The sequence below is a fragment of the Stenella coeruleoalba genome, assembly GCF_951394435.1.
Source record: "Stenella coeruleoalba genome assembly, chromosome: 1".
Lineage (NCBI taxonomy): Eukaryota > Metazoa > Chordata > Mammalia > Artiodactyla > Delphinidae > Stenella > Stenella coeruleoalba.
The window spans coordinates 117188465-117215421 of record NC_137169.1 but is presented as its reverse complement, the minus strand read 5'-3'; the positions used below and the strand labels follow the sequence as shown (position 1 = coordinate 117215421).

At 43.4% G+C, this 26957-nt stretch overlaps 1 protein-coding gene across 5 annotated transcripts in view; it reads right to left on the bottom strand.

Moving 5' to 3' along the window:
* NOS1AP (nitric oxide synthase 1 adaptor protein) overlaps nt 1-26957 on the bottom strand; it is a 289665-nt gene that overhangs the window by 16480 nt on the left and 246228 nt on the right. For all 5 annotated transcript variants that reach the window (XM_079913809.1, XM_079913810.1, XM_079913813.1 and 2 more), the window contains 2 exons: nt 18649-18757; nt 7840-7981 (listed from right to left, as the gene is read on the bottom strand). In XM_079913809.1, coding sequence (XP_079769935.1) covers nt 7840-7981; nt 18649-18757 — 251 coding nt within the window. The remainder of the gene's footprint in view (nt 1-7839; nt 7982-18648; nt 18758-26957) is intronic.

Genomic DNA, 26957 nt, shown 5'->3' with positions numbered 1-26957 from the left:
TCACCTAGGGATGACGTGGAGGATAGATCTATAAGGGACACGATAGAAAGCAATACTCTAGGGGAGAAAGATGAGGGCTTAAGCTAAAGAGGTGGCATAAGACAGAACAGAGGGGACAAATCTGAAATACCTTCAGGGGTGCAGAAATCACTGGACTTGGTAACCAACTGTCTGCGGGCGGGGAAGGGGGAGGGAAAGAGGGAGAGAGGAGGAGATGGGGAGGGAGAGAGAGAGGAATACATGTAGAATGAGTTTTAAAACTCTGATTTAGGTGACTGAGTAGAGACTGGCATCCTTTAGGGAAAATGTTGGAGAAGGAGGATTGTGGGTAAGAGAATGAAATTGGGAGAGTCTGTAGCAGCTAACTGGAGATAGCCACTATCCGTAAGTGGAGAGTTCAAGAAAAAGGTCTGGGCTGGAGTTAAAACCATGGGCAGTCAAAAAAGAGCAAAGGGACCGATCCCAGGAGAAAATCCCCACACCTGAGGGGTAGGTGGAAAGGAGAACCTACAAAGGATGCCGGAAAGCAGCTAGCGGAGAAAAAAGGAAAGAGTGTGGGGTGGCGGTGGGGGGCCCCAGAAGCTGGGGAAGGGGAGTGCTTCATTCCCAGTGGTGCACACTGCAGACAAAGGCTGGTTCAATTTGCCGACTAGGTGGCCCTTCAGTGACCTGGACTGGTCGTTTCAGGAAGGACTGGCAGGCAGCAGACACCAGATCACTGGAGGTTGAAGGGCTAATGGCGAGGGTGGGGTAGACAATGAGTATAAATGTGTCTCGCAAGAAGCTTGACTATGGAGAGGAAAGAGATAGGCTGGGGGAGATGCAGGGACAAGGAAGGTTTGAGTTTTGTTTTTTTTTTATGATGGAAAAGACTTGACCTTATCTATTTGCAGTGGGGGGGGGGGAAAGTCAGCACAGTAGAAGATTCAGGTGATGATTTAGGAGAGAGCTGATGGCTCAGGGTTTAGGAAGAGGCGAGATGAGGGGAAAAGCAGAGGCAGTGAATAGGTTAATCTCAGACAGGAGAAGAACATGGTCCACCAAGACGGAAACTGGGGATGAGGGAAAGGCAGAAGGACTGCTGAATGGCAAAGGAGCCTGGGGCCAAGTCTGGGGACCACAGATGTGTAATGGACCAGCGTCACAGGGCAAAATGGACAGGTACTGTTGGATGAATGTAGAACTTTTTACATGTCAATTATACCTCAAAATAAAATGGTTAAAAAAAAAAAGGATTATCAGCTCAGTCCAAAAGTACTTGAAATGGCCACTTTCTGCCTCAAAATTGCAACAGCAATAGCTTAAACTCAAATAGTGCTTACTGTGTTCCAGGCACTAGTTTAAGGGATTTACATGTCTTAACTCATTTATCCTTAGAACCACCCTGAGAGTTAAGCACTATTATTATCCCCATTTGACAGATAAAGAAACTGAGGCACAGAGCTGGTAAGGCTGGAGCTGGGGCTCAAAGCCTGCCAGTCTGGCTCCAGGCTTGGTGCTTTTAACCATGGCACCACCTCGTCTCCCAACAGGCTCACTGCTTCCACCTGTAGTCTCAGCCACCCTGCTTTATCTTCTTCATTGCATCGACATCCCCTAAAATGGTCTTGTTTGTCATCTGTTTGATCCCCCACCCCAACTTTCAGTGTGAGCTCCTCGCCAGCGGAAACCTTGTCTTGTTCACAGTATCCCCAGAATCGAGCCTGGCATATGCGGAAACTCGATAAACATATGCTGAATGAAGGAAGGGAACTGAAACTCAGGAGAACCAAAGGATCAGGCAGTGGCGGCCTGATGAGATGGAAGAGCAGGTGTGGTGGGAGCGTGGAAGTGACACAAGGTCAGTGGTGTGCTTGCTTGAATAAGCCAGATGCCCAGGTCCAGCAGATGTAACAGGTACACAGTAAATACTCCTGAATCCACTGCTCACTGTCTAGATGGCAAGAGTTTTATTTCTAAGAAGCTCTAATCTCCAAAGGGCTCCAAGCCCTTCCCCACGTTGGATTGTCTGCTGCCGTGGGAAGAGGGACGCCTCCAGGGGAACGGGATCTCTCCCAGGAAACCCACTCCAGGAGTCAAAGAAACTGCACAGGGCAAAGCAAGGCAAGAGGAACAGGGGCAGTGGCCCCACCTGGCTCTGAGCCCCGGGTACTGGCCAAGGACAGCTGCTGCCAAAACATACAAAAGATAAATCTCCCCCAGGGTAGGGAATGGTGGGAAGAATGAGGGAGGAAAGAAAGGCAGGCAGAGAAAGGGAGAGAGGGGCGGCACACACAATGAAAGTGAGGACCTTCATTAAAAGCACTCCCGAAACCCAGAAGGGAAAGGGCAGACAAGACATCAAAGAAGACAGCAAAGCCTCCGCACTTTCCAATTCCTCCAGAGTGAACAAGTTTCCTCTGCATGACAAACGGCCTGCCTGGGGCAGCTCCGCTGGAAAGATAAACACTGCATTAAATGAAAGCGCCCTAACGTGGAAGCAAGATTCTTGTTAAAAGGAAAAGAAAACCTGCCGACCGACAGTTCCACTGTGGAGCTTCAAGGTGCCCCGTTACAGAGAAAAATCCTAATGGAGTCAATAAAGTCTTCTGGGTGAAGAATTTATGGAAAAAAGCAACGTGTTCCTAGCAGTTTATAGACAGTATGGAAGCAAGTGGGGCTGTAAAAGGGAAGTGACTACGGGGCTTGATAAGAAAACATTTCCCATCTCAGATCTGTAGAATTCCAAGCACTGATACTCAAAGTAGGTTTCACTTCATGGCAGTGGCACTACACGGCATTCAGAGGGCACCTGATTAATCATTTAACGTGGATCTGTCATGAAATCATGGGACTTCAGAGATCTTCTTGTCCACTGCCCCCACTGCATAGATGGGGTCACGTAGTTGAGACTCTGAACTGGAGAACCGGCTAATAGCTAATGTGTATTTAGAGTGTATTACAGGCTAGGCACGATGCTGATTGACATGCATTATCTCCCAACACCTAGCAGATAAGAATGATCCAGAGAGACTATAAATATTGCTGAGGACCACCCGGCTGAGAAGTGGTAGAGTTAGGGTCCAAGCCCAGCTGTTCAGGTGCCAGAACCCAGACTCTCAGCTGCTTCTCTAGTCTGCTGGTCCAACGCTCTCTCCAAAATGCCACACTGCCTTTTCATTTCTGTGATGGTTGCTTTTGTGTGCCAATGTGCCTGGGCCATGGTGCCCAGATATTTGACCAAACATTATTCTAGATATCGCGCTGCAGGTATTTTTCGCACGAGAGTAAACATTTAAATCAGTAGACCCTGAGGAAAGCATGTTACCTTCCATGATGTAGGTGGGCTTCAACCAATCAGTTGAAGGTCTTAACAGAACAAAGACTGACCTCCCTGCAAGAAGAGGGAATTGTGCCAGCAGACCACCTTTAGATTGGAACTGCAGCTCTTTCCTGGACTTCCAGCCTGGAGCCCACCCTGCAGATTTTGGACTGGCCACACTTCCACAATCACATGAACCAATTCCTTAAAATGGTGTGTGTGTGTGTGTGTGTGTGTGTGTGTGTGTGTGTGAGTGACATGAGCCAATTCCTTAAAATGGGGTGTGTGTGTGTGTGTATCTCCCTGAAAAATACAATTTACATCACTCCCCAGGCCATATTCTCCCTTACATGAGTTGGGGAGAGCCCCTACACTCCCTTTACTCTGCAGAGACGCCAACACGATATATGGAGAGCATATCCAACCCATGCTTGACCTCCTTAAAGAGATATATACTCAGTGCTTTGACATCTTAAACTCTGAAGCAACTACACTGGGCCTGACAGATTTCCCTAAAATGAACCGAGATGTTTCATTTCCCTAAAATGAACATAAGTTACATTCTTCTCAGGGAGAATGGTATACAGAAGGTGCCAAATAGATGAAATCTCACGTATATTACTGTAATTTGAAAAAATGATCACCAAAAAGGTTATAAAAGGAGAGGTGCATGTCGCTGATGGGCCCATTATCTCGACGCTGACCACCTGTTCGTCAGAAGAGCGTAGCCACGCTGGTCTCCATCTGCAGCCTCAGCCACCATCACTCATCACCATCAGTACTCTCTTCAGCCTTCCAGCCTCACCCTCTAGGCTACATCACCTCAATGCTACCTACTCCCCCCAAACCAAGGTCATCGTTCTTCATCAAGGGGACTGTTTAGAAGTCACTCCCTGCTGAAATTTCTACTCAATCTCCATGCTCATTGTGGCACAGAGTAAGCTCTGAATAAATGCTGTTGACAATGACTAAAATGACACACATCCCTTGCCACAATCACTGACCATGTTTACCAGTTTATTCAACAAGTATTTATTATGCCAGGAACAGTCCCTACCCTCCCAGAGCTTGCACTCTACTGAAGACAGGAGGACACGATGTATCTGGTAGACAGTGGGCCAAATGCTGATGTTAACAGCATCAGCCAGGAGTGAAAAGAACATAGGAACCTGGAGGAAAAAAGTGTTTAACTTTTCGGGAAGGGGAGAGGAAGAGAATGGGACAGTGGAAGCTGGAAGGCAGGCTTCCCAGAAGACAGGACAGTGAAGGATAAGTAGAATGGCTGCCTGGGGTAAATGCAGGAACCACCGGCAGATGGAACGGCATTGACAACGGCTGGAGGGTACACGATACACTCAGGGTGCTAGGGGAGGAGTGGGGGGAGACAAGACGGAGAAAAGGATAGGAAGGGATCCCTACTGGAATCTCTACTCACCCCCAGAGAGAATCCTGCCTAGTATCACAGGAAATCATATCAACCCACCCCCACCCAGAAGACCCCTGCAGGGTCTAGAAGGGGAAGGAAGGAGTAGCTCCCGCTGCAGGAGGGAAAGAGGACCTACCCCTCAGAATAGTCTACATGAAATGTTATCCAGCTCTTCTCTCCAAAAGGCCAAACCATACCATCCTGACCTCTTTAGCAAATGGCTGAGAAGTTAGTTCTGATTAGGTGCTCGGAGGCTAGATCAAGCTCCACAGACAGGAGTTCCATGATAAGAACACAGTTCAAACACTCAACCTCTAGGTAACCTCCCTATGTCCAACTCCTTTCACTCCAGGAATAAATGGCTTCACCAGAGACAATGCCCTTTACTTTCTGATTAGAATTTCTTTGTATATGTGCATCCTGGCTGCTAGTGGTACCGTGGGTTTGAAAGCCTCTGAGGCTTAGCTATGATTCTCCACCAACAAGGGAGCAGGGCATCACCAAAGAACACTTAATAACGTAAAGGTATCAATCTTTTCCAGCTAGCAGCTCTGAGGGCAAATCCTCCAGTTCAGAAGTGAGCAGACCAGCTTCTGTTCTCTGAGCAACATGGCCAGCTATAGGTCTGGTATAATGAAAAGTACATCTTTCTCCCACTATCGCCACCTAGTTCCTTTTTGCAGAATGAACCACAGTAACCAGTGTCTTGTGTATCATTCTGGAGATGTTCTATGCAGAGTAGGCACATATATGGTTTCATGTGTATATGTATATATACATATATATACACACACACTTTCATTTACATGTATATATTTTTCTACAGTATAATTGGTAGCGTGTCATATCCACAGTTCTACACCTTGATTTATTTTTAATTCAACAAAATATCTTGGAGATGACTTTTTATCAGTTCATAGAGTACACCAACCGTGTAATATCCCATTATTTGTAACCATAATTTATTTTAAAATCCCCTCTTGCTATTTCCGATTTTTTTCTTTTTATAACAAATTCTTTGCTTACGTAACTTTATGTATGCGTTATTTCATACATGTATGGGTTTACCCTTAACATGAATTCTCTGAAGGGAATTTGAGGGTAATTTGGGGGTCAAAGCATGTGAATTTTCAAAATTAATGATTTCTACATTTTTCTCCATAGGGATTCTACCTTTATCACACACTATGTCAACATGTGTGTCTGGGTTTATTTCTGAGCTTTCTGTTCTGATCCATTCACGCACTTATTCATGCATCAGCACAGTTTTACCTATTATAGCTTTATAATATGTTTTTGTACCTGGAAAGCCACTCCTCTGTCATCACTCATCTCTTCCAGGACTTTTTCTATTCTTGCTTTTTCCCATATTTTAAAATAATAATAGCTAACATGTATTTGGTGTTTACCATGTGCCAAGCACCAGACTCAGCATTTGAAATGTATCTGCTCATCTAATCAACACAAAAATTCTATGAGGCAGGCATTACTGTTATTTCTATTTTTTCTAAAAGAGGAAACTAAGGCACAGGGAGGTTATGGAACTTGCCCAAAATCACACAGCCAGTGACCACTGCAGCTAGAATGTAAACCAAGAGTCTCTACTCTGCACCACTTTGTGATAATGCCTTTTGCAGTATGAGATTCCTTTTGCTATTTTCTAACTTCTTGAATTGAATGTTTAATTAATTTGATTTTCATGATTGATCATCTATTAATGTAAATAATTAAGCCTTTGATTTTCCTCTGAGCACTCTTTTATCTGTATCCCATAAGTTTTGAATATGATAGCGGACCAAGGTGCCTACTTTGCTGTTAAAAATTTGTATTGTAATGTTAAATTTATAGATTAATGTAAGGAGAATTAACATTTTTATGATGTTGAGATTTCCCAACCAAGAACTTTCCAATTGTTTATGATTTTCTTCATATAAAACATATATGTTTTATTATGATTATTCATCGGCATTTTATCTTTTTAAATTGTTATTTTAGTGGATATGTTCTTCCACTATGACTTCCAACTGGTTGTTGTTGGAACAGAAAACCAGTTTTCCATATGTATCTATTGGACCTCACCTCTTTAACTAAATTCTTTCATTTCTAATAGCTTTCAGTTTATTTTCATGGGTTTTCCACATAAAAATGTATAAACCATATTAACTTTTTGCCTAATACTCATACTTTTCCCCCCACATTTACTGTTAGATTATAGAGATGATAAAAGACATCTTTGTCTTATTCCTGACTTTTAATGAGACTTGAAGATTGGAGATATTGGAATAATGTCCACGCTGAAGGTTCATAAAACTATAGAATTTAGAAATAGGAAACAAAAAACCTACTTAGATAACTGTAATTATCTTCTTTCTAATTTGTTTTATGAAGGTGCTTTTGTATGGTAATTTTCTTTGGGGTCTGACTTGGTAGCATAAACAGCTCTACCTTTAAAATGTGTTTCCTGATATCCAGTTTAAATGCTTCTTTGTTTGATAGTTTAAATATCTTCAATTTTCCGTTATAAAAGTAACACACATTCCTTAAAGAAAATTTGGAATACAGAGAGAAACGGAGAAAATCAAATGTTTTTTAAGTGAACTGATTGCCTGCACGCACACACGCACACACGCGCACACACACACACACACACACACACACACACACAGACACACCCAAGAGGACTCTCATAGTTAAGGACTTGGTCCTGGTAAGATGGAGGAGGGGAGACAATTGAATTTGAATGTGGAGGAAATTGTTTTCAGAAGAAATTTATTTTTCAGAGTCCAAAAATCTAGCCAGGATAAGCTGATCCTTAGGACTGTTCACTGGGCTGAAATATCCCAAAGAAATCTTTGATTCTCTGACCAATTCTCTCAATCTTTTTGCCTGTCTTCTCCCCACCTCTCCGGAGGAAGTCACCCAGCCGGCGAAATAGCCCCACACTCTGAATCTGTGACCCAGGAGGAAACAGGCTTCTTTTGGGGATTGGCTCAAGATTAAAACCAGACCGCTCCCCACCTGAACATCCCCATTCCTGGGCCACCGTTCACTTCCACCGCCCCACGCTGTGTGTCTACCTGCCTGTTCATCCACACCCACGGCAGTGACCTACCTGGGTCCCCTGAGCTGTTGCTGTTCCTCTCACTCTCCCCGTCTTCCTGGCCATCGGCATTCTGCTGCGTGTGCTGTAGGCTCAACTTGTGGCAGACCTCGAAGGCCTGCCCCACCGTCCGGACGATTCGCATAGCTTGGCTCTGGGAAGGAGAAAGGAAAGGAGAGAAGGGAGGATGTGGAGACCCTCTATAAGGACACAAGAAGGGCCGAGGTGGGAGAGGATGTGCAAGAGGCATGCAGACAGAAACCCATGAAGCCAGCAAAGGAAAGAGATGGAAAAACCTCATGTTGTTTGGATGTGCACATACTCACAAAGAAGAATGCAAAGACATTTTCCCTTCCTGAAATACTCCAGAAAATAAGAAATTGTCACCACAGTTCTGAAACAATCAGTCAACTGAATGGACAGATAGCAAACAGCCCAATTCTGGACTTAGCCCAATTCCAACTCCCAAGTTTGACAAAAGTGGTTGATACGCTTCAGAATTCTTTGCCAACCATTATCAAATGTTCTATGGGTTCATCACACTAACAGTAACTCAGCCATGTTTTGTTTTTTTTTTCTGCTGGAAGCGGTGGGTTTCCCTGGTGTTCCTGCAGACCAAGGGTTGAGAAGCCACGGTCTAAACAGCAGAACCAGCTGAGGCCTGGAGTCCAAGTTCCCTGGAACACGACTGGCAGCCAAGGGTATCTAAGGTGAGCTTCCCAGCCTTGCTCTAAAGATGTCTCTCATTGGGTCTATTCTTTGGCTACTTCCTTTCTTTTTTTTTCTTTTCTTTCTTTCTTTCTTTTTTCTTGCTATTTAACCTCTTCCTCTAACTGCCCAAGCACTGAGCTTAACCCTAGCTCCCAGTAGTACACTACTAGGACAGCAGGAGACAGTACAAAAGAGCCTGTTCCTAGAAGGAGTCTCAAGTGGCCCACATAGGCCATGAGGAAAAACCACATGCAAGGTTTTTAGGGCAGGTCTTCTAACTGGATAACGGATTGTAATTTGCTAATCGGTCTGTTTTCACGTTCTTTCAAAGACTCACTGAATGACTTCAGTGAGAGCTATGCAGAGTTTAAGAGCTCAGGCTGGGAAAGCTTAGGTCACTGCTCCTCTTACACCAGTGGTCCCCAAACACTCTGCCACCACAGACTGCACTGTATTTAACTGTGGCCGTCACTCTATGCCTTGAGTCTAAGATTAATCACATCTTGGATGATCTGACGTCAGGTCAGTTGTGACTACCTAAGGACACCATCCGTTCACCCCACACATTTAAAAAACCCCAAGGTAACGTCAGCAGTCAAGCAGAGCTTCTCATCAGCAAACCGATGCAACTATAGACAAACGCAGAGTCCAATGTTTTGATAAGCCTGTAAGGCCTTGTTGAGGATAAACGTAGGATTCATTTACACTATTCATAATATTGAAATTAGCTCCTATTTCTCCATTACTATCTTCATGAATCCCTAAGGGCCTTGGATCCCATGTACGGAACTACTGCTCTAATTCACTCTCTGCTAGGTGTAAGTCCCCAAGTCGCCACCCTTACTATTGCCTCAAGCCTGGCATTACTTCTGTGTTCTCCCTTTTCATTTCAGGCCGCAGTATTCACGTTAAGATGAAAAGGCATCTTGGCCAATCGTCATCATAGGCCTACTTCAGATCTCAGTCTACTTCTACTCCTCCTGACGTTCCTCGAACCACTTCCTAGAAGTGACCGCCTTAGTGCTCAAACCTCTCTTCGCCCAGGATGCGAACTCCAGGGATGTTCTTAACTGATCTCTCACCTGGAACATCCTGACGTGTCTGGATGATGAGAACTTTAAGTGAGGCAGGAAGAGATGAGTAACTTCTGTGGGATGCCCCATCACCCGGTGGTGGATCAGAGCCTCTGTCCTGTACATCCAACCTTAACTTCCTCCTGTTTACCGAAGGTCAGGCTTAGGCCCCTTCTCACACCACAAGTTTGTACTATCTAAGAGATACCTGCTCTGTCTGCACTGGAAGTTGAGGAACAGCAGGCACCGGTCTTAAGTAAGAAGCCCCCACCTTTCTCACTCCCAAAATATATTTAAAAAGTGTCATTTATGGGCTTCCCTGGTGGCGCAGTGGTTGAGAGTCCGCCTGCCGATGCAGGGGACACGGGTTCGTGCCCCGGTCCGGGAGGATCCCACATGCCGCGGAGCGGCTGGGCCCGTGAGCCGTGGCCGCTGAGCCTGTGCGTCCGGAGCCTGTGCTCCGCAACAGGAGAAGCCACAACAGTGAGAGGCCCACGTACCGCAAAAAAAAAAAAAAAAAAAAAAAGTGTCACTTAGAGGGCACAGTCCCTAACCAATCCAGGCCAAGCACATCTTTCACATGTCCTTTGGCAATCAAGCTGTGCTCTGAGAAGGAGGCTGAGCCAGGAAGCTCAACCCTCAGGTGAAAAAGAAGATTCTGTTCCACTCAAAAGTGTTCTTCCCCCAGGCCTCCTTAGATCTGTTGTTACTTATTCTCTTTATGAGAATAAGAGCAGACTGCCTGTGGTTAATCTTTTACAGCAAAGCTTACTACCAGTTTACCAAACCTTAGAGATGCTATATTCTACCTACCAAATATAGCCAGTGTCCATTACACAGAGCCTTTCCCTTCTTCTGATTTTCAGAAATTTTGCTCTCTTACACATCTTTACAAGAGGCAGAAAAGGACAAATTTGGGAGGTCTAGAAATAAAATATGGTAAGTCTAAATGATATGTAGAGATTCCATATTTAATTCCATTACTTCCTTATCTTCCATAAATTAACCCAGATAAATCATACTGCATAAGTATCTGCAAAGGCTGAGTTAGTCTTTTCCCAATTTTATTATTACCAGAGTACAGACCCAGTTTCCCTCTTAAAAATATATACTTACGGGCTTCCCTGGTGGCGCAGTGGTTGAGAGTCTGCCTGCCAATGCAGGGGACACGGGTTCGAGCCCTGGTCTGGGAAGATCCCACATGCCACGGAGCAACTAAGCCTGTGAGCCACAACTACTGAGCCTGCGCGTCTGGAGCCTGTGCTCCGCAATGGGAGAGGCCGTGACAGTGAGAGGCCCGCACACCGCGATGAAGAGTGGCCCCTGCTTTCCACAACTGGAGGAAGCCCTCGCACAGAAACGAAGACCCAACACAGCCAAAAATAAATAAATAAATTTATAAAAAATATATACTCACACAGAAAATTCCAAATTTACTACCACATGCGTTGCTACAAAATCTCAGGTTCTCCTAAGGAGGACATGTTACAAATCCCCCCAACTCTGTAAGTCACAGAGTCACAGAGGTTAGTTACCTCCCTTAACTAACTTTTTTTTTTTTTTTTTTCTGTACGCGGGCCTCTCACTGTTGTGGCCTCTCCTGCTGTGGAGCACAGGCTCCGGACGCGCAGGCTCAGCGGCCATGGCTCACGGGCCCAGCCGCTCCGCGGCACGTGGGATCCTCCCGGACCGGGGCACGAACCCCTGTCCCCCACATCAGCAGGTGGACTCCAAACCACTGCGCCACCAGGGAAGCCCTTAACTAACTTTTAATATTAAAAAATGAAAGGGACTCAAGTGTCCCTGAGTCTAAGGAATTAACAGCGGAAAGGACAGGATCTCTAAACTTCTCTTTGAAGGAAACACTCCGATTGAAGTATGAGGATATAGCTGGTGGGAAATGACTCTTCAGAGGACCTGCATTTCTCATGCATCACACACTGACAGTGGATGATGGGATACACTCAGGACTGAGCATCTGCAGAACCTGGAACCCAGCTCAAATCTCTATGCTGCCACCTTCATCAAGGACAAATGTAAGACACACACGCACCGGTTTCAACCAACTATTTACAAGCCCAAAACGGTCGTAAGGAAGTGGCTGGTCTTAATGCTTAATATTTGTACTCTCCGTGTGTCATTTTCACATTTTAGTACATTTACTAGGACAAGCAGTTGACCCTCACCTCTATCTGATTCCCCTGAAAAAGGAGAAAATGCAGACTTAGGGTTCACTGGTCCTGACTTCCCTATGTTAGAAATGACTCCCACCTCCCTGGTCTCCCCTTTCCTTCCTAGCCCTCTCTACCAGAGCTGCTCTGCAGAACATCTCTGTAACTTCAATGGAAAAGTGAATCACTGATGTTAATAGCCTCTCCTCCGCCACACAGAGGAATAAATATATGGCTAACATATATGAGAGCACCTCCCACAGTGCTTGGCATGTACCGAGTGCTCAAGAAATGTTTTATTCTGAATATGGAATTCACTGCACCAAAGGGGAATTAAGACATAAAACAAACAGTAGTTCAGGAAAGGCTAGGCTTACTTTATCAATAATAGAAACGTGAAGACATGAAGGGAGCTGTCTCTTATGTAGGTATGTTAGCATCAAAAGGGCTAAAGCCATCATCTCTCTGTCCCCATAGCAACAGAGAGGAACTGGGCCAAATCATCTTTGGTCTGAGCTGGTATAAAGGTTTCTGCTGTGAGGAAACTGTTGAGTAAGAGTTCTAGATTGGCACATTCAGTGCTAAATGATTTCATTTTGATTTATCCTTCACTCCTGTTTAATGTGAAGGCTGTATTTCCATTCACAGTAAAACGACACAGTATCATGTTTTATGAAGAGCTCTCCGCACTTGAAAACAATCAAGCTACCCTATCTGCTTTACAGAATGGTTATATACACGTAAAAGAACAGCCCCTCCCCCTCACCACTCCAGCAGTTAGAAGGGGCTGGGTGGCTCCTAATTCTCTCCCAAACGGCTATGTGAATTCAGAGGGCCCTTGACCTTTTAGGCTCCCCTTCCTTGACCAGTAAAAAGACTACTTTTAGAAGATTCTATATAAGGACCTCGTTGGAGAATATTACTTGAAGGTGGCTAGGAGGGCCAGCCTGCACCTGGCAGGGGCTGTCCCTCCCCTCACTGGTGCCACCTTCTCCCTGCATGGTCATGCTGGCCCCTGCCTGCCAGGCCTACCCCACGTGGTAACTGGGCCTTCCGGCCTTCTAAGCAAGAAGGCTGCACCTCAGAATGCAGGAATCACACATGCTGGAATTTATTTTAATAAACCATAGCTAACTCAAGAGGGAAAAGCTTTAAGAAGAACCCATTCCATCGGGCCCCACGGGTCATCATGAAGCAGGTGCTCATACCTCCTGACCTTTGCAAATCAAACTGGGGCTTTAAAGTTGTGAAGATAGCCAGGTATGAAGCAGAGCAAATAATTAGCATGTTGGGAAGGCAGCCTTTTCCAGCTCTGGGATATGGGCATTCTCTGGAATTTACTAGGTTTTTTACTTATATTATTTATTTATCTATCTATCTATCTATCTATCTATTTACTTATTTATGGCTGCGTTGGGTCTTCGTTGCCGCGTGCGGGCTTTCTCCAGTTGCGGCGAGCAGGGGAGTCATCAGATAAGTAAGGAAAGTGAATAGAAGAAGCTCAAAATGCAAGGTGTACATGATGATGAAGAAGGTGATGATGACAATGACCGAGAATGAAGAGAAGACTGGGGGCACACTTCTTACAAGTAAGTGTCTTTCTTAGTCTACTTAGCCTTCCCTAGTGTAAACTTAGCTTTCTACTCCAGTGTACATCCCCCTCCTCTGCCACCCTGTATCTCCTGGGAACTTGAGATTTATCTGCCAAGTGCTTCTGAATTCTAAGGAACTGCAGCCCAGTAAGTCAGTTCTAGGACAACTCACAGGTTTGTAATTCTTTTCATCTACCACAGCAAGAAAGTACAGTGCCCCTCTCTTGACCTTAACCAGCACAGAATCTCAACAAAAATAGAGCTGAAGGTCACGTTTCTTTAATGTGTTTTTTGAACCTTAGTAAAAGATTTAAGCTTATATCTACCAAATGATCTCAATCTATAGACTCTGCAATGCTGAAGCAGGAAAATCTATCTGGAATTCTACATAGAGGAAGATCCAACAAACTACGCCTCTGAAATGGGAGATGGACTAGGTTTCTGTCTAACAGGTTCTTTAATGGCCTTGATCATAGAACTTGATCAAGGCAATGCCTTGGACACCAGAATATTGCTACTCTGGGGAAAGTGTAGTTTCAAAGTGGGTATGACTTTCAACATTGACAGGAGATAGTGGACCTTACAGTTTCCAATGGACTGCTGGGTTTTCCCTTGTACTCTTGCTAGTTCATGAACCACAGTACCATAGAGAAAAGAAGGTCAAGTTATAACCTTAATACTGTCAGTAACCAGCTAGGTGACCATGGGCAAGTTAATTCACTTTTCCAGGTACTGATTTCCTCTCCATTAACAGAGAGGTTTGGACTAGATCAGTTCTGAGACTTAGGATTTCTGTATTTTTGACTTCCCCACCCAACCCCACCTCAACATTTAAGATACAAAAAAAAGAGGTTGCTTCCCTAAATTTAGGACCTACCTCTCCTCCATTTCTTGAGCTTGGCCAGGAAAGTGACTTATTCTTTAGCACATGACTGACATCATCATTCAAAATCCATCGCAAACTCTTAAGGGCAGCTAAACTTCTCCACTGTGGCCCCTAATCGGATGGTGACAGCATTATGGAGGAAATGATTTCTCCTAACCCAAACCAACTGAGCTGTGATTGCAGGCAGAACAATTTCATGAAGATAATGGGGGAGATTCCTGTGGCTCCTGTTAATCACCAACGCTTCACGCACTGATGCGCTAATAAGTACAGTCACACTTAATCAGGGCAGACAGCCACATCCTCCTGGGGCTGGGAGAAAATGACAGGAGCGGGACAGCTACTCCACTGGAGAGGTCAAGAGACCACACAGAGCCTTCACAGGAGTCAAAAGGCCTTGCAAACGAATACTGTCATTATATCCCCTAAGGAGGAGAAACAGGAAAGCCGTGTTATTAGGAAATGTCTCCAATGCTCTGGGCAAGGAAAAGACCCTCTCCTACCCTTCCTTTCTGGCACTAGTCTGAATAGTGCTGGGATCTCCCCACCACAACCCTGGTGATCCTTCCCAGTCAGACAAAACTTGTTTCCTGAAGACCATCTCACTCCACATACAAAACAACAGCATCCCCGAGATGCCTTTCATCTTATTTGGTGGCTGGAGAAACTCAAATCCAGAGAGGCTCATGTATCTCTAATGAACTTTGTGTAACAGAGTTAAGTGGCCAAAGCTCTGGACTAGGAAGCAGGAAGCTAGGTTTTTATCTCAGTGGCAATGTTGACTCACTGTGCAACCAATGGTAACTTTCATCCCTGGGTCCTTTCTTTCTCCCACTGTAAAACAGAATCAATATTGACCAAACAAAGATACTAAGAGAAAAAAAGGAAAATCTATGTCAAAGAGACTTGGGCCGTTCAGAGTTAAGGAGCTCTTCATACCCCAGTAACAATTACAGTAGAATCCGGTTACAAGTAGGTCTTGGAGAACAAAGCGACTCCTCAGTTATGCAACTTCCTGATGAAGATAATATAATGCAGTGGTTAAAAAGATGAGCTCCAGAGTCAGACTTTCTGGGTTCATTTCTGACTCCACCACTCATTATGAATTATGTCCCTTAAGTCTCCATTTTCCCATCCATAAGATGAAGAGCATGACAGTACCTACACCTCACAGGGCTGCTGAGGGAATGAAGTAAGATAATTCATATAAAGAGTCTAGAACAGTCACGAGCCCATAGCAAGTTAGCAAGTAACCAAAACGGATTGGATATCATTTGACTTAATATAAGGCTAAAACTTGGAAAATCTAGACTAACAGATGAATAGCTGGTAGTATGTTATCTTCCTGCAATATTCTGCTATCTAACTTCTGACGAAAGCCCAACTGAAAAAAAATCAGCTCAAGATTAAAGTTCCCAAGATGAGAACCACATTGGCTATATAGGTAACTAAAGGAAGATCCGTAGGTATAGCATAACAACGGTGCTGGGAGCGAGGTACAGGGAGGTCCTCTACCAGGCAAGCTGAGACACCTGACCCATGTTCTCTCCCAACAGAAGAGACAATCCTGTTCCCCATGGTGTACTGTAAGGTAAGGATGACCCACATGAGAAGCCTGTCATGGGAAATGTGCCATGAGTACCCACTCGGGACATGATGTGACGTGAACAGCAATAACCAAGCCTTGACCTAGCAAGGAGCTCATACAAGGTTCTTCTACACTATAATCAACACGAGGGCTCTGGAGAACACCCAGGTCCGCTGGCTTCCAGTCACGAGACCACCATACTGACCTCCAGCAACCCAGAAACATCCCTGCAAGACACTTAAACTCAGAGTATTTAGCGCTTTCCCCCTCACCTCTTCAGTATTCCTATCATGTGCCAATTAAAACTCCTTCCCAAGCTAACTATTACCTCTCCAAACCAGAAGGGCTTTATAAGAAAGGAAATCACCAGATCTGGAGACGAACCAGGATAAGCGTGCAAAACCTTGCAGACGTGTTCCCCACCCCTCCCCAACTGTGCTTCCTTTGCTGAACGATTAATTCACTTCTCTTTCCTGGCTTGGCAACTAGCCCTTCCACCTATAGTTCAGCGGCAATGGGGCTCACATCCCAGGCTGTCTGGAAACAATTCCTTCAGCTGCATGGCTACAGGCCAGCAAAGGGCCTGAGAACCAGTTACAGTCTCAGTAGGTGAGGGTAAAAGGGATATAGAAAATAAAAGAGCCAGAGATCAGGATTAGCTCTGAGAGCTATGAAACATGGAAAACACTGATATGATAGGGAACCAGATGACTACTCCTTTGTCACTGGGTAATAAGAACTTAATTCTGTCCTTCGCTTCAAGATCAAAGTTCCAACGGGCATTGTTCTTAGACTCAGGTTTTGGCGGAAGAACTGGACGACCCCACTGAGTTTGCATTGCTACACTAGATTGGACGGCAAAGCAAATATAACCATCTCCTTTACCTAGGTTTCCTGCTCAAAATCCTTTCGTTCTGCATGTCTCCTGATTCTAGCCAATGCCTATTCATGGGACCTTGGGCAAGTCACTTAATCTCTCTGAGCCTCAACTTAACTCTACTTATCCGTAAAATTGGGCATGAAAATTACCTGTCTTAACTTCTTCATGTAGGTTTTTGCAAGGATCAAGTAAGATTAAATATTAAAGCACTTTGTAAATTAAAATGTGCCATTTGTAACTTTAATAAATTCCAAGGTCCACAGGGTCCAGTCTCTGGACAAAACTAAAGTCAGACGTAAAGTAGAACACTCAAAATGAATTAAAGGGAATCCTAGTCTTCAGTTGTATCTGTCAAAGACCATTATAGACGATCCAATTCATAAGTCTCAGGAACGCTTTGTATTTCCTTTCCTCTCCTCCCTAGATCCACTACACCTCAAAGCCACACAAGTGTTTTTCACTCTTCCAAGCCCTGAATTCTCATCTCCAGCCCCTCTGGTTTTTCTTTCTCTCCCTCTCCTTCCTACTCTTTCTATCAGTTCTTTAATATGCAGCTCAACTTCACCCCACTTTCACTTTTTTCCTCTCAACTGTACTATTATCTAAAAGTGAAATCCGGCAACTTGCCCCTTTTTCCTTCTACCTTTCCAGTTCTAGCTCTTTCCATCCAGCTCCATGATTTGCATTAAAAAGCTTGGGAATAGGTGGGTAAGGGCACAAATCTCCTTACAGGAAGAGGCTAAATCAGCAAAGTATAATTCTCTTAATGGAGCTAGGGTGGGGAACAGGACATATATAATAGTAAATCTTGACCCTGTCACGTTTTTATTCTTATTATCCCCACTTGGCAAGGTACCTACAAATCTATTGAAGATGTCTTACGGCATAAGATGCATTAAGATATCACATAGCATCAAAGAAGGGACAAGCAGGAGAGAATTTGGGAGGAGTCCTCATAGAAAGCCAGGGTTAGTGGTTTATGTCTAGAATGGTTGGGACCTTACCATTGCACACCTGTAAGGGACCTTTCAGACACAAATAGTATTTTCCAAAGTCACCTCTACAGTAAAGTAGTTCCCAGGATATTAACACTTATACATAGAAAAAATATGATTCCATGGCCAATTCAGTTTGAGAAATGCTGCGTTAAAGGGATTTCTCTGACTTTAGGACTTCCCAGCACATTTAAATTGAATAACTTTAACATGAAACATTTCGGATGGTAAATGTTTTACAGGATACATTTTAAGAAATGCTGGTTTTGACTCTCCTCCTCATTTTATAGACGAGGAAACTGAGACCCATGGGCGGATACTGACCCTCATAACATCATTCAGAGTTCCGGGGGAGAAGAGGGGCTAGAGCCCACGTCTGCAAACCCCAGTTTTGTGTGTTAGACTTCTGGAGGAATGATAGAGAGGAAGCATGCCTCTACAGAACTGCAAAAGTTGCATTTACTCAAGCATCAAGGTTACTATACATCAAGGATGGTTACAAAATAATCATCCAGGACAACCAACATCACAAAATCTAACTAGATCCCACATGTCATGGTTGTAGACCACTGAACAGTATACAGAATTATGATGAGGGTCACCTTAGCTAGAGGCAATCTTCTTTTCTACAGCACATCAAGGTGAGCACCACTCCTGGAGCTGTCTGCCTGCTCCTGTTGCAGAGCCCTTAACCAACGGCCAAGATCTCTCCAGTTGTTCGCATAAAACTAAGTACAAAGTTCAAATGAAACTAAAAGAGAATTGCATTATATAGAAGCAATGACAGACTAGTGAGAGAGTTCCCCTATATCTTGCACTAAAATAGCCACCTCCAAATCTTGCCTCTCTATCAACAGGGAGATGGGTCAATGTTAGGGGCACTCTGGTTCCATCAGAGGAAAATAAGAGATGACAGCCCGTTTACCTTCTTCTTGGATTTAAAGACGTTACACCTGAAGATATTGCTGGCGCCATCTCGAGCGATATAGCTGAAGATCTTCAAGTCTTGGGAGTCGTGAGAGACGTAGAAGATCCTACAGGAAGAACAACAGAAAAATGCACTGAAAATGGCATTAGGTTCAAATCTCCAATGAGGAAACCTCTGCTTAAGGACACTCTATGGACAGAGCTCACTCAAGCCAAGTCCTTAGAGAAAGCTTCCTTCCTATGAAAGCCACAATGCAGGAGACACTTTCCATGGGCTCCACAAACACTGACATTCCAGTGACTGACCTCCAGATGTGAAAGGGTGGACACAGGTAGGACATGGACCCCACGCGATCACCAGTAAATCTGTCCTGGCAACTTGTACGTTAGAAGGAAAAAAATCATTCCCATCCTTATCAGAGCGATACATCTGTATCTAAGGCAGGGAAACGTGGGGAAGTTTCCTAATACCTGTTCACAGTTACCTCCGAATGAGGAGACTTAGGGAACCAGCAATGCTAACCACATTGGGAGACACTCTGTTTCATTATTGTAGGTCCCTCGGTGATAGTGACTTCACTTTCTGTCCCACTCCATCAAGTCCACGGCTTCCATATATTCATTCCATCAGTCACCCAATCCCCCTGAGTGCACACCATGGGCCAGGCACTATCCCAGCAGCCAGAGGAACAAAGCAACAGAACCTATAAAGCCCCTGAACTCATGGAGCTCATGTTCAGGAGACATCAATAAACAAACAGAAAATCAATGCCATGAAGAAAAAATAAGGGACAGAACATGACAGAGCTGCTATATTAGACAGGGTGCTTAGCAGGAAGGCCTCAAAGAGAGGCAAAGACCTAATGATGGGAGGGTGCCTGTTACTGGACTACGAGGGCAAAAGCAGTGCAGAAAGTGGGAACAGCAAGTTTCAAAGCCAGGTGGTGTTTATAAGGCGCTCAAAGCATTCAAGGAATGGCCAGAAGGTCAGTGTGGCTCAAGTCAAGGGAGTGTGGTCAGTGACAGGGTCAGAGAAGCAATCAAAGGCCACAACACAGGAGACCTTGAAGGTCAGGGGTTGTACTCCAAGCGAGACAAGAAGCCATTAGAGGCTTCTGAGCAGAGGATTGACTTCCTGATGCTTTAGATGAAAGAATCCCTCTGGCTGCTGTGGGTGGGCGGTGGGGGTAGAGGCAGAGGAAAGGCCAGGAAAAGGGAAAAATTATAAGCAAGGCCCTAATGGCTGACTCTTAGGTGGCCCTAGGACAGGGTACCATCAGAACCACCAAGTCTGAGTGCTGTCAACATGGGGCAGGGGAGGGGAGTATCAGGGATACATCAGAGGAACTGATTTGAGCACTGAGGAGAGTGTTGCTCTTGATAAACACCCCGGGGACACATCATTTCCCCCCAGAATCTTTTCCTTAATGAAAACACAACTTTTCCACCCCAGGATTTCACAGACCTGGTATGTCTGAGTCAGTCTTTCTGTGCAGCACAGAGAGAACAGGATTTAGAGTCATATCCACAACTGTGCCCCTTACCATAAGGTAAGCCAGGGGACCCTCAGAGGCTCAGTTTTCTTATCTGTAAAATGGGACTTTTAATAGTAACACCTTGCAGTGTTACTGGGAAGATGAAATGAGTAAAGTGCTTTTTACTTCTCCTTACCGATATCGCCTCTAAGTAGCCTTTTTACTGAGATTCTTACCAAGGACCCCAAGAAGTCTGAGAGGGACTTTCAAAAAAGTGATACAGAGAGGACAATCCCCGGAAGAAATCCAAGTTCACCTTGGGGACCAAAGTTTCTCTGCTGAACTCTGCTAAAAGTCATTTCATTTCATTTCATCTCACATGTCCACCAACTCTGAACGATGCTGAAATAGAGGTTATTGTGTTTGTTTAACGTGGCTTCTAAGAAAGCTAATCTAACATTATTGGGCCCGCAACACAGAGTACCCAGATCCTTCTAATGATGCCAAAGTGTCCTAACACTGAAGGGACAAGCTAACAACTGCACCTCAGCATCTCCTGCCTGAGCTCCAGGCCCACCCAGCCCGTCTTTCTGGACACACACTCCTGATCTTCTCTCAAGCTTCAAATTCATCACATTCCCCAACTAAATTAATCATCTCCCCTGTAATTCTCAGGCAAACATGGCCTTCCTTCTACCAAGCCCTCTCTCGATGATGGGCGCCATGTCCACTCAAGCCAGAAACCTGGGCAACACCTCTGACTCCTTCCTCCCTTGTTCTCCAATATCGGTCATTCACGACCAAGTTCTCTGCAGCCCACCTCCTTGACGTGGCTCTGAAATATACTTTTTCCTTCAGTTCCACAGTACTGCCTTAGTCCACAGGTCCTACTGTTCACCTGGAATTTTGCAACTCACCTAGAGTCTCTCTGCTTCCTACCTCACCTACTGCCAAGCCACTCTCTATATTGCTAGCAAAGTAGTATTTTTGAAAACACAAACTACATCCTAGTATTTCCTTCTAAAAACCATTCAAAGGTTTCCTACTGCCCTCAGACCAAGTCCAAATTCCTCAGCATGGAGTATCTATGTCTCTGCTTTCATCCCTCTCCAGGAGCCTGACCTACAGAGCCCTTCAGAACCAGGTGCATACATCTGCCTGCCTTTGCAACTGCTGTGACACCTCCGGCATCCTTGAAGACTTGATTCTGAGAAGCGTTCCCTGCCCACCCTGCCCCCAAGTCTGAGTTGCTGAATGCCCCTGGGTTCACCTTTACCATAACACGTTACCTCACACTATGATTTTTATATTTGTTTTTATTTTTTTGGAATTTAATTTTATTTTTTTATACAGCAGGTTCTTATTAGTTATCTATTTTATACATATTACTGTATATATGTCAATCCCAATCTCCCAATTCATCCCACCACCACACCCCTCCCCTTTCCCACTGGTGTCCATACATGTGTTCTCTACATCTGTGTCTCTATTTCTGCCTTGCAAACCGGTTCATCTGTACCATTTTTCTAGATTCCACATATATGTGTTAATATACGATATTTGTTTTCCTCTTTCTGACTTACTTCACTCTGTATGGTAGTCTCTAGGTCCATCCACGTCTCTACAGATGACCCAATTTCATTCCTTTTTATGGCTGAGTAATATTCCATTCTATATATGTACCAAATCTTCTTTATCCATTCATCTGTCTAGGGGCATTTAGGTTGCTTCCATGACCTGGCTATTGTAAATAGTGCTGCAATGAACACTGGGGTGTGTGTGTCTTTTTGAATTATGGTTTTCTCTGGGTATATGCCCAGTAGTGGGATTGCTGGGTCATATGGTAATTCTATTTTTAGTTTTTTAAGAAACCTCCATACTGTCCTCCATAGTGGCTGGATCAATTTACATTCCCACCAACAGTGCAAGAGGGTTCCCTTTTCTCCACACCCTCTCCAGCATTTGTTGTTTATAGATTTTCTGATGCCCATTCTAACTGGTGTGAGGTGATTCCTCACTGTAGTTTTGATTTGCATTTCTCTAATAATTAGTGATGCTAAGCAGGTTTTCATGTGCCTCTCGGCCATCTGTATGTCTTCTTTGGAGAGATGTCTATCTAGGTTTTCTGCCCATTTTTGGACAGGGTTCTTTGTTTTTTTAATATTGAGCTACATGAGCTGTTTATATATTTTGGAGATTAATCCTTTGTCCTTTGATTCATTTGCAAATATTTTCTCCCATTCTGAGGGTTGCCTTTTTGTCTTGTTTATAGTTTCCTTTGCTGTGCAAAAGCTTTAAGTTTCATTAGGTCCCATTTGTTTATTTTTGTTTTTATTTCCATTACTCTAAGAGATGGGTCAAAAAAGATCTTGCTGTGATTTATGTCACAGAGTGTTCTTCCTGTTTTCCTCTAAGAGTTTTATAGTGTCCAGTCTTACATTTAGGTCTTCAATCCATTTGAGTTTATTTTTGTGTATGGTGTTAGGGAATATTCTAATTTCATTCTTTTAAATTTAGCTGTCCAGAGTTCCCAGCACCACTTATTGAAGAGACTGTCTTTTCTCCATTGTATATATCCTTGCCTCCTTTGTCATACATTAGTTGACCATAGTTGCATGGGTTTATCTCTGGGCTTTCTATCCTGTTCCATTGATGTATATATTTCTGTTTTTGAGCCAGCAACATACTGTCTTGATTACTGTAGCTTTGTATTATAGTCTGAAGTCTGGGAGCCTGATTCCTCCAGCTCCATTTTTCTTTCTCAAGATTGCTTTGACTATTCGGGGTCTTTTGTGTTTCCATACAAATTGTGAAATTTTTTGTTCTAGTTCTGTGAAAAATGCCATTGGTAGTTTGATAGGAATTGCATTGAATCTGTAGACTGCTTTGGGTAGTACAGTCATTTTCACAATATTAATTCTTCCAATCCAAGAACATGGTATATCTCTCCATCTCTTTGTATCATCTTTGATTTCTTTCATCAGTGTCTTATAGATTTCTAAGTACAGGTCTTTTACCTCCTTAGGTAGGTTTATTCCTAGGTATTTTATTCTTTTTGTTGCAATGGTGAATGGGATTATTTCCTTAATTTCTCTTTCTGATCTTTTGTTGTCAGTGTATAGGAATGCAAGAGATTTCTGTGCATTAATCTTGTATCCTGCAACTTTACCAAATTCATTGATTAGCTCTAGTAGTTTTCTGGTGGCATCTTTAGGATTATCTATGTATAGTATCATGTCATTTGCAAACAGTGACCGTTTTAATTCTTCTTTTCCAATTTGTATTCCTTTTATTTCTTTTTCTTCTCTGACTGCCGTGGCTAGGACTTCCAAAACTATGTTAAATAATAGTGGCAAGAGTGGACACCCTTCTCTTGTTCCTGATCTTAGAGGAAATGCTTTCAGTTTTTCACCATGCAGAATGATGTTTGCTGTGGGTTTGTCATATATAGCCTTTATGATGTTGAGGCAGCTTCCCTCTATGCTCACTTTCTAGAGATTTTTTTTTTATCATAAATGGGTGGAGAATTTTGTCAAAAGCTTTTTCTGTATCTATTGGGATGATCATATGGTTTTTATTTTTCAATTTGTTAATATGGGGTATCACATTGATTGATTTGCATATAGTGAAGAATTCTTGCATCCCTGGGATAAATCCCACTTAATCATGGTGCATGACCCTTTTAATGTGTTGTTGGATTCTGTTTGCTAGTATTTTCTTGAGGATTTTTGCATGTATATTCATCAGTGATATTGGTCTGTAATTTTCTTTTTTGTAGTATCTTTGTCTGGTTTTGGTATCAGGGTAATGGTGGCATCGGAGAATGAGTTTGGGAGTGTCCCTTCCTCTGCAATTTTTTGGAAGAGTTTGAGAAGGATGGGTGTTAGCTCTTCTCTAAATGTTTGAAAGAATTCACCTGTGAAGCCATCTGGTCCTGGACTTTTGTTTGTTGGAAGATTTTTAATCATGCTTTCAACTTCATTACTTGTGATTGGTCTGTTCATGTTTTCTGTTTCTTCCTGGTTCAGTCTTGGAAGGTTATACCTTTTCAAGAATTTGTCCATTTCTTCCAGGTTGTCCATGTTAGTGGCACAGAGCTGCTTGTAGTAGTCTGTAATGATGCTTTCTATTTGTGCAGTGTCCATTGTAACTTCTCCTTTTTCATTTCTTATTTTATTGATTTGAGTCCTCTCCCTCTTTTCCTTGATGAGTCTGGCTAAAGGCTTATGAATTTTATATTCTCAAAGAACCAGCTTTTAGTTTTATTGATCTTTGCTACTGTTTTCTTTGTTTCTATTTCATTTATTTCTGCTCTGATCTTTATGAATTCTTTCCTTCTACTAACTTTGGGTTTTGTTTGTTCTTGTTTCTCTAGTTCCTTTAGGTGTAAGGTTAGATTGTTTACTTTAGATTTTTCTTGCTTTTTGAGGTAGGATTGTATTGCTATAAACTTCCCTCTTAGAACTGCTTTTACTGCATCCCATAGGTTTTGGATCATCATGTTTTCATTATCAATTGTGTCTAGGTATTTTTTGATTTCCTCTTTGATTTCTTCAGTGATCTCTTGGTTATTTAGTAACATATTGTTTAGCCTCCATGTGTTTGCGTTTTCTACATTTTTTTTCCTGTAATTGATTTCTAATCTCATAGTGTTGTGGTTGGAAAAGATGCTTGATGTGATTTCAATTTTCTTAAATTTACTGAGGCTTGATTTGTGACCCAAGAAGTGATCTATCCTGGATAATGTTCCATGTGCACTTGAGAAGAAAGTGTAATCTGCTGTTTTCGGATGGAATGTCCTATAAATATCAACTAAATCCATCTGGTCTATTGTGTCTTTTTTTTTTTTTTTTGGCGGTACGCAGGTCTCTCACTGTTGTGGCCTCTCCCATTGCGGAGCACAGGCTCTGGACATGCAGGCTCAGCGGCCATGGCTCACGGGCCCAGCCGCTCCACGGCATGTGGGATCTTCCCAGACCGGGGCACGAACCCGTGTCCCCTATTGTGTCATTTGAAAAGCCCCTATTGTGTCATTTGAAGCTTGTGTTTCCTTATTAATTTTCTGTCTGGATGATCTGTCCATTGGTGTAAGTGAAGTGTTAAAGTCCCCCACTGTAGGAGGGCTTCCCTGGTGGCGCAGTGGTTGCGAGTCCGCCTGCCAATGCAGGGGACACAGGTTCGTGCCCTGGTCCAGGAAGATCCCCCATGCTGCGGATTGGCTAGGCCCGTGAGCCATGGCCGCTAAGCCTGCGCGTCTGGAGCCTGTGCTCTGCAACGGGGGAGGCCACAACAGTGAGAGGCCCACGTACCGCAAAAAAAAAAAGTCCCCCACTGTTATTGTGTTACTGCCAATTTCCTCTTTTATAGCTGTTAGCATTTGCCTTATGTATTGAGGTGCTCCTATGTTGGGTGCATATATATTTATAATTGTTATATCTTCTTCTTGGATTGATCCCTTGATCATTATGTAGTGTCCTTCCTTGTCTCTTATAACATTCTTTATTTTAAAGTCTATTTTATCTGATATGAGTATCGCTACTCCAGCTTTTTTTGATTTCCATTTGCATGGAATATCTTTTTCCATCCCCTCACTTTCAGTCTGTATGTTTCCCTAGGTCTGAAGTGGGTCTCTTGTAGACAGCATATAGATGGATCTTGTTTTTGTATCTAGTCAGCGAGCTTCTGCCTTTTGGTTGGAGCATTTAATCCATTCACATTTAAGGTAGTTATCGATATGTATGTTCCTATGACCATTTTCTTCATTGTTTTGGGCTTGTTTTTGTAGGTCCTTTTCTTGTCTTGTGTTTCCCACTTAGAGAAGTTCCTTTAGCATTTGTTGTAGAGCTGGTTTGGTGGTGCTGAATTCTCTTAGCTTTTGCTTATCTGTAAAGCTTTTGATTTCTCTGTCAAATCTGAATGAGATCCTTGCTGGGTAGAGTAATCTTGGTTGTAGGTAGTAATCGTGGTTGTAGAGTAATCTTGGTTGTAGGTTCTTCCCTCTCATCACTTTAAATATATTGTGTCACTCCTTTCTGGCTTGTAGAGTTTCTGATGAGAAATCAGCTGTTACCCTTATGGGAGTTCCCTTAAGGGAACTTTTAATAATTGCTTTTAATAATTTTTCTTTGTCCTTAATTTTTGTCAGTTTGATTACTATATGTCTTGGCATGTTTCTCCTTGTGTTTCTCCTTGTGTTTATTCTGTCTGGGACTCTCTGCGCTTCCTGGACTTGGGTGGCTACTTCCTTTCCCGTGTTAGGGAAGTTTTCGACTATAATCTCTTCAAATATTTTCTCGGGCCCTTTCTCTCTCTCTTCTCCTTCTGGGACCCCTATAATGCAAAAGTTGGTGTGTTTTATTTTGTCCCAGAGGTCTCTTAGGCTGTCTTCATTTCTTTTCATTCTTTTTCCTTTACTCTGTTCTGTGGCAGTGAATTCCACCATTCTGTCTTCCAGGTCACTTCTCTGTTCTTCTGCCTCAGTTATTGATTCCTTCTAGTGTATTTTTCATTTCAGTTATTGTACTGTTCATCTCTGTTTGTTTGTTCTTTAATTCTTCTAGGTGTTTGTCCTTTAGTTCTTCTAGGTCTTTGTTAAACATTTCTTGCATCTTCTCGATCCTTGCCTCCATTCTTTTTCCGAGGTCCTAGATCATCTTCACTATCATTATTCTGATTTTTTTTTTCTGGAAGGTTGCCTATCTCCACTTCATATAATTGTTTTTCTGGGGTTTTGTCTTGTTCCTTCATGTGGTACATAGCCCTCTGCTTTTTAATTTTGTCTTTCTTTCTGTGAATGTGGTTTTCATTCCACAGGCTGCAGGACTGTAGTTCT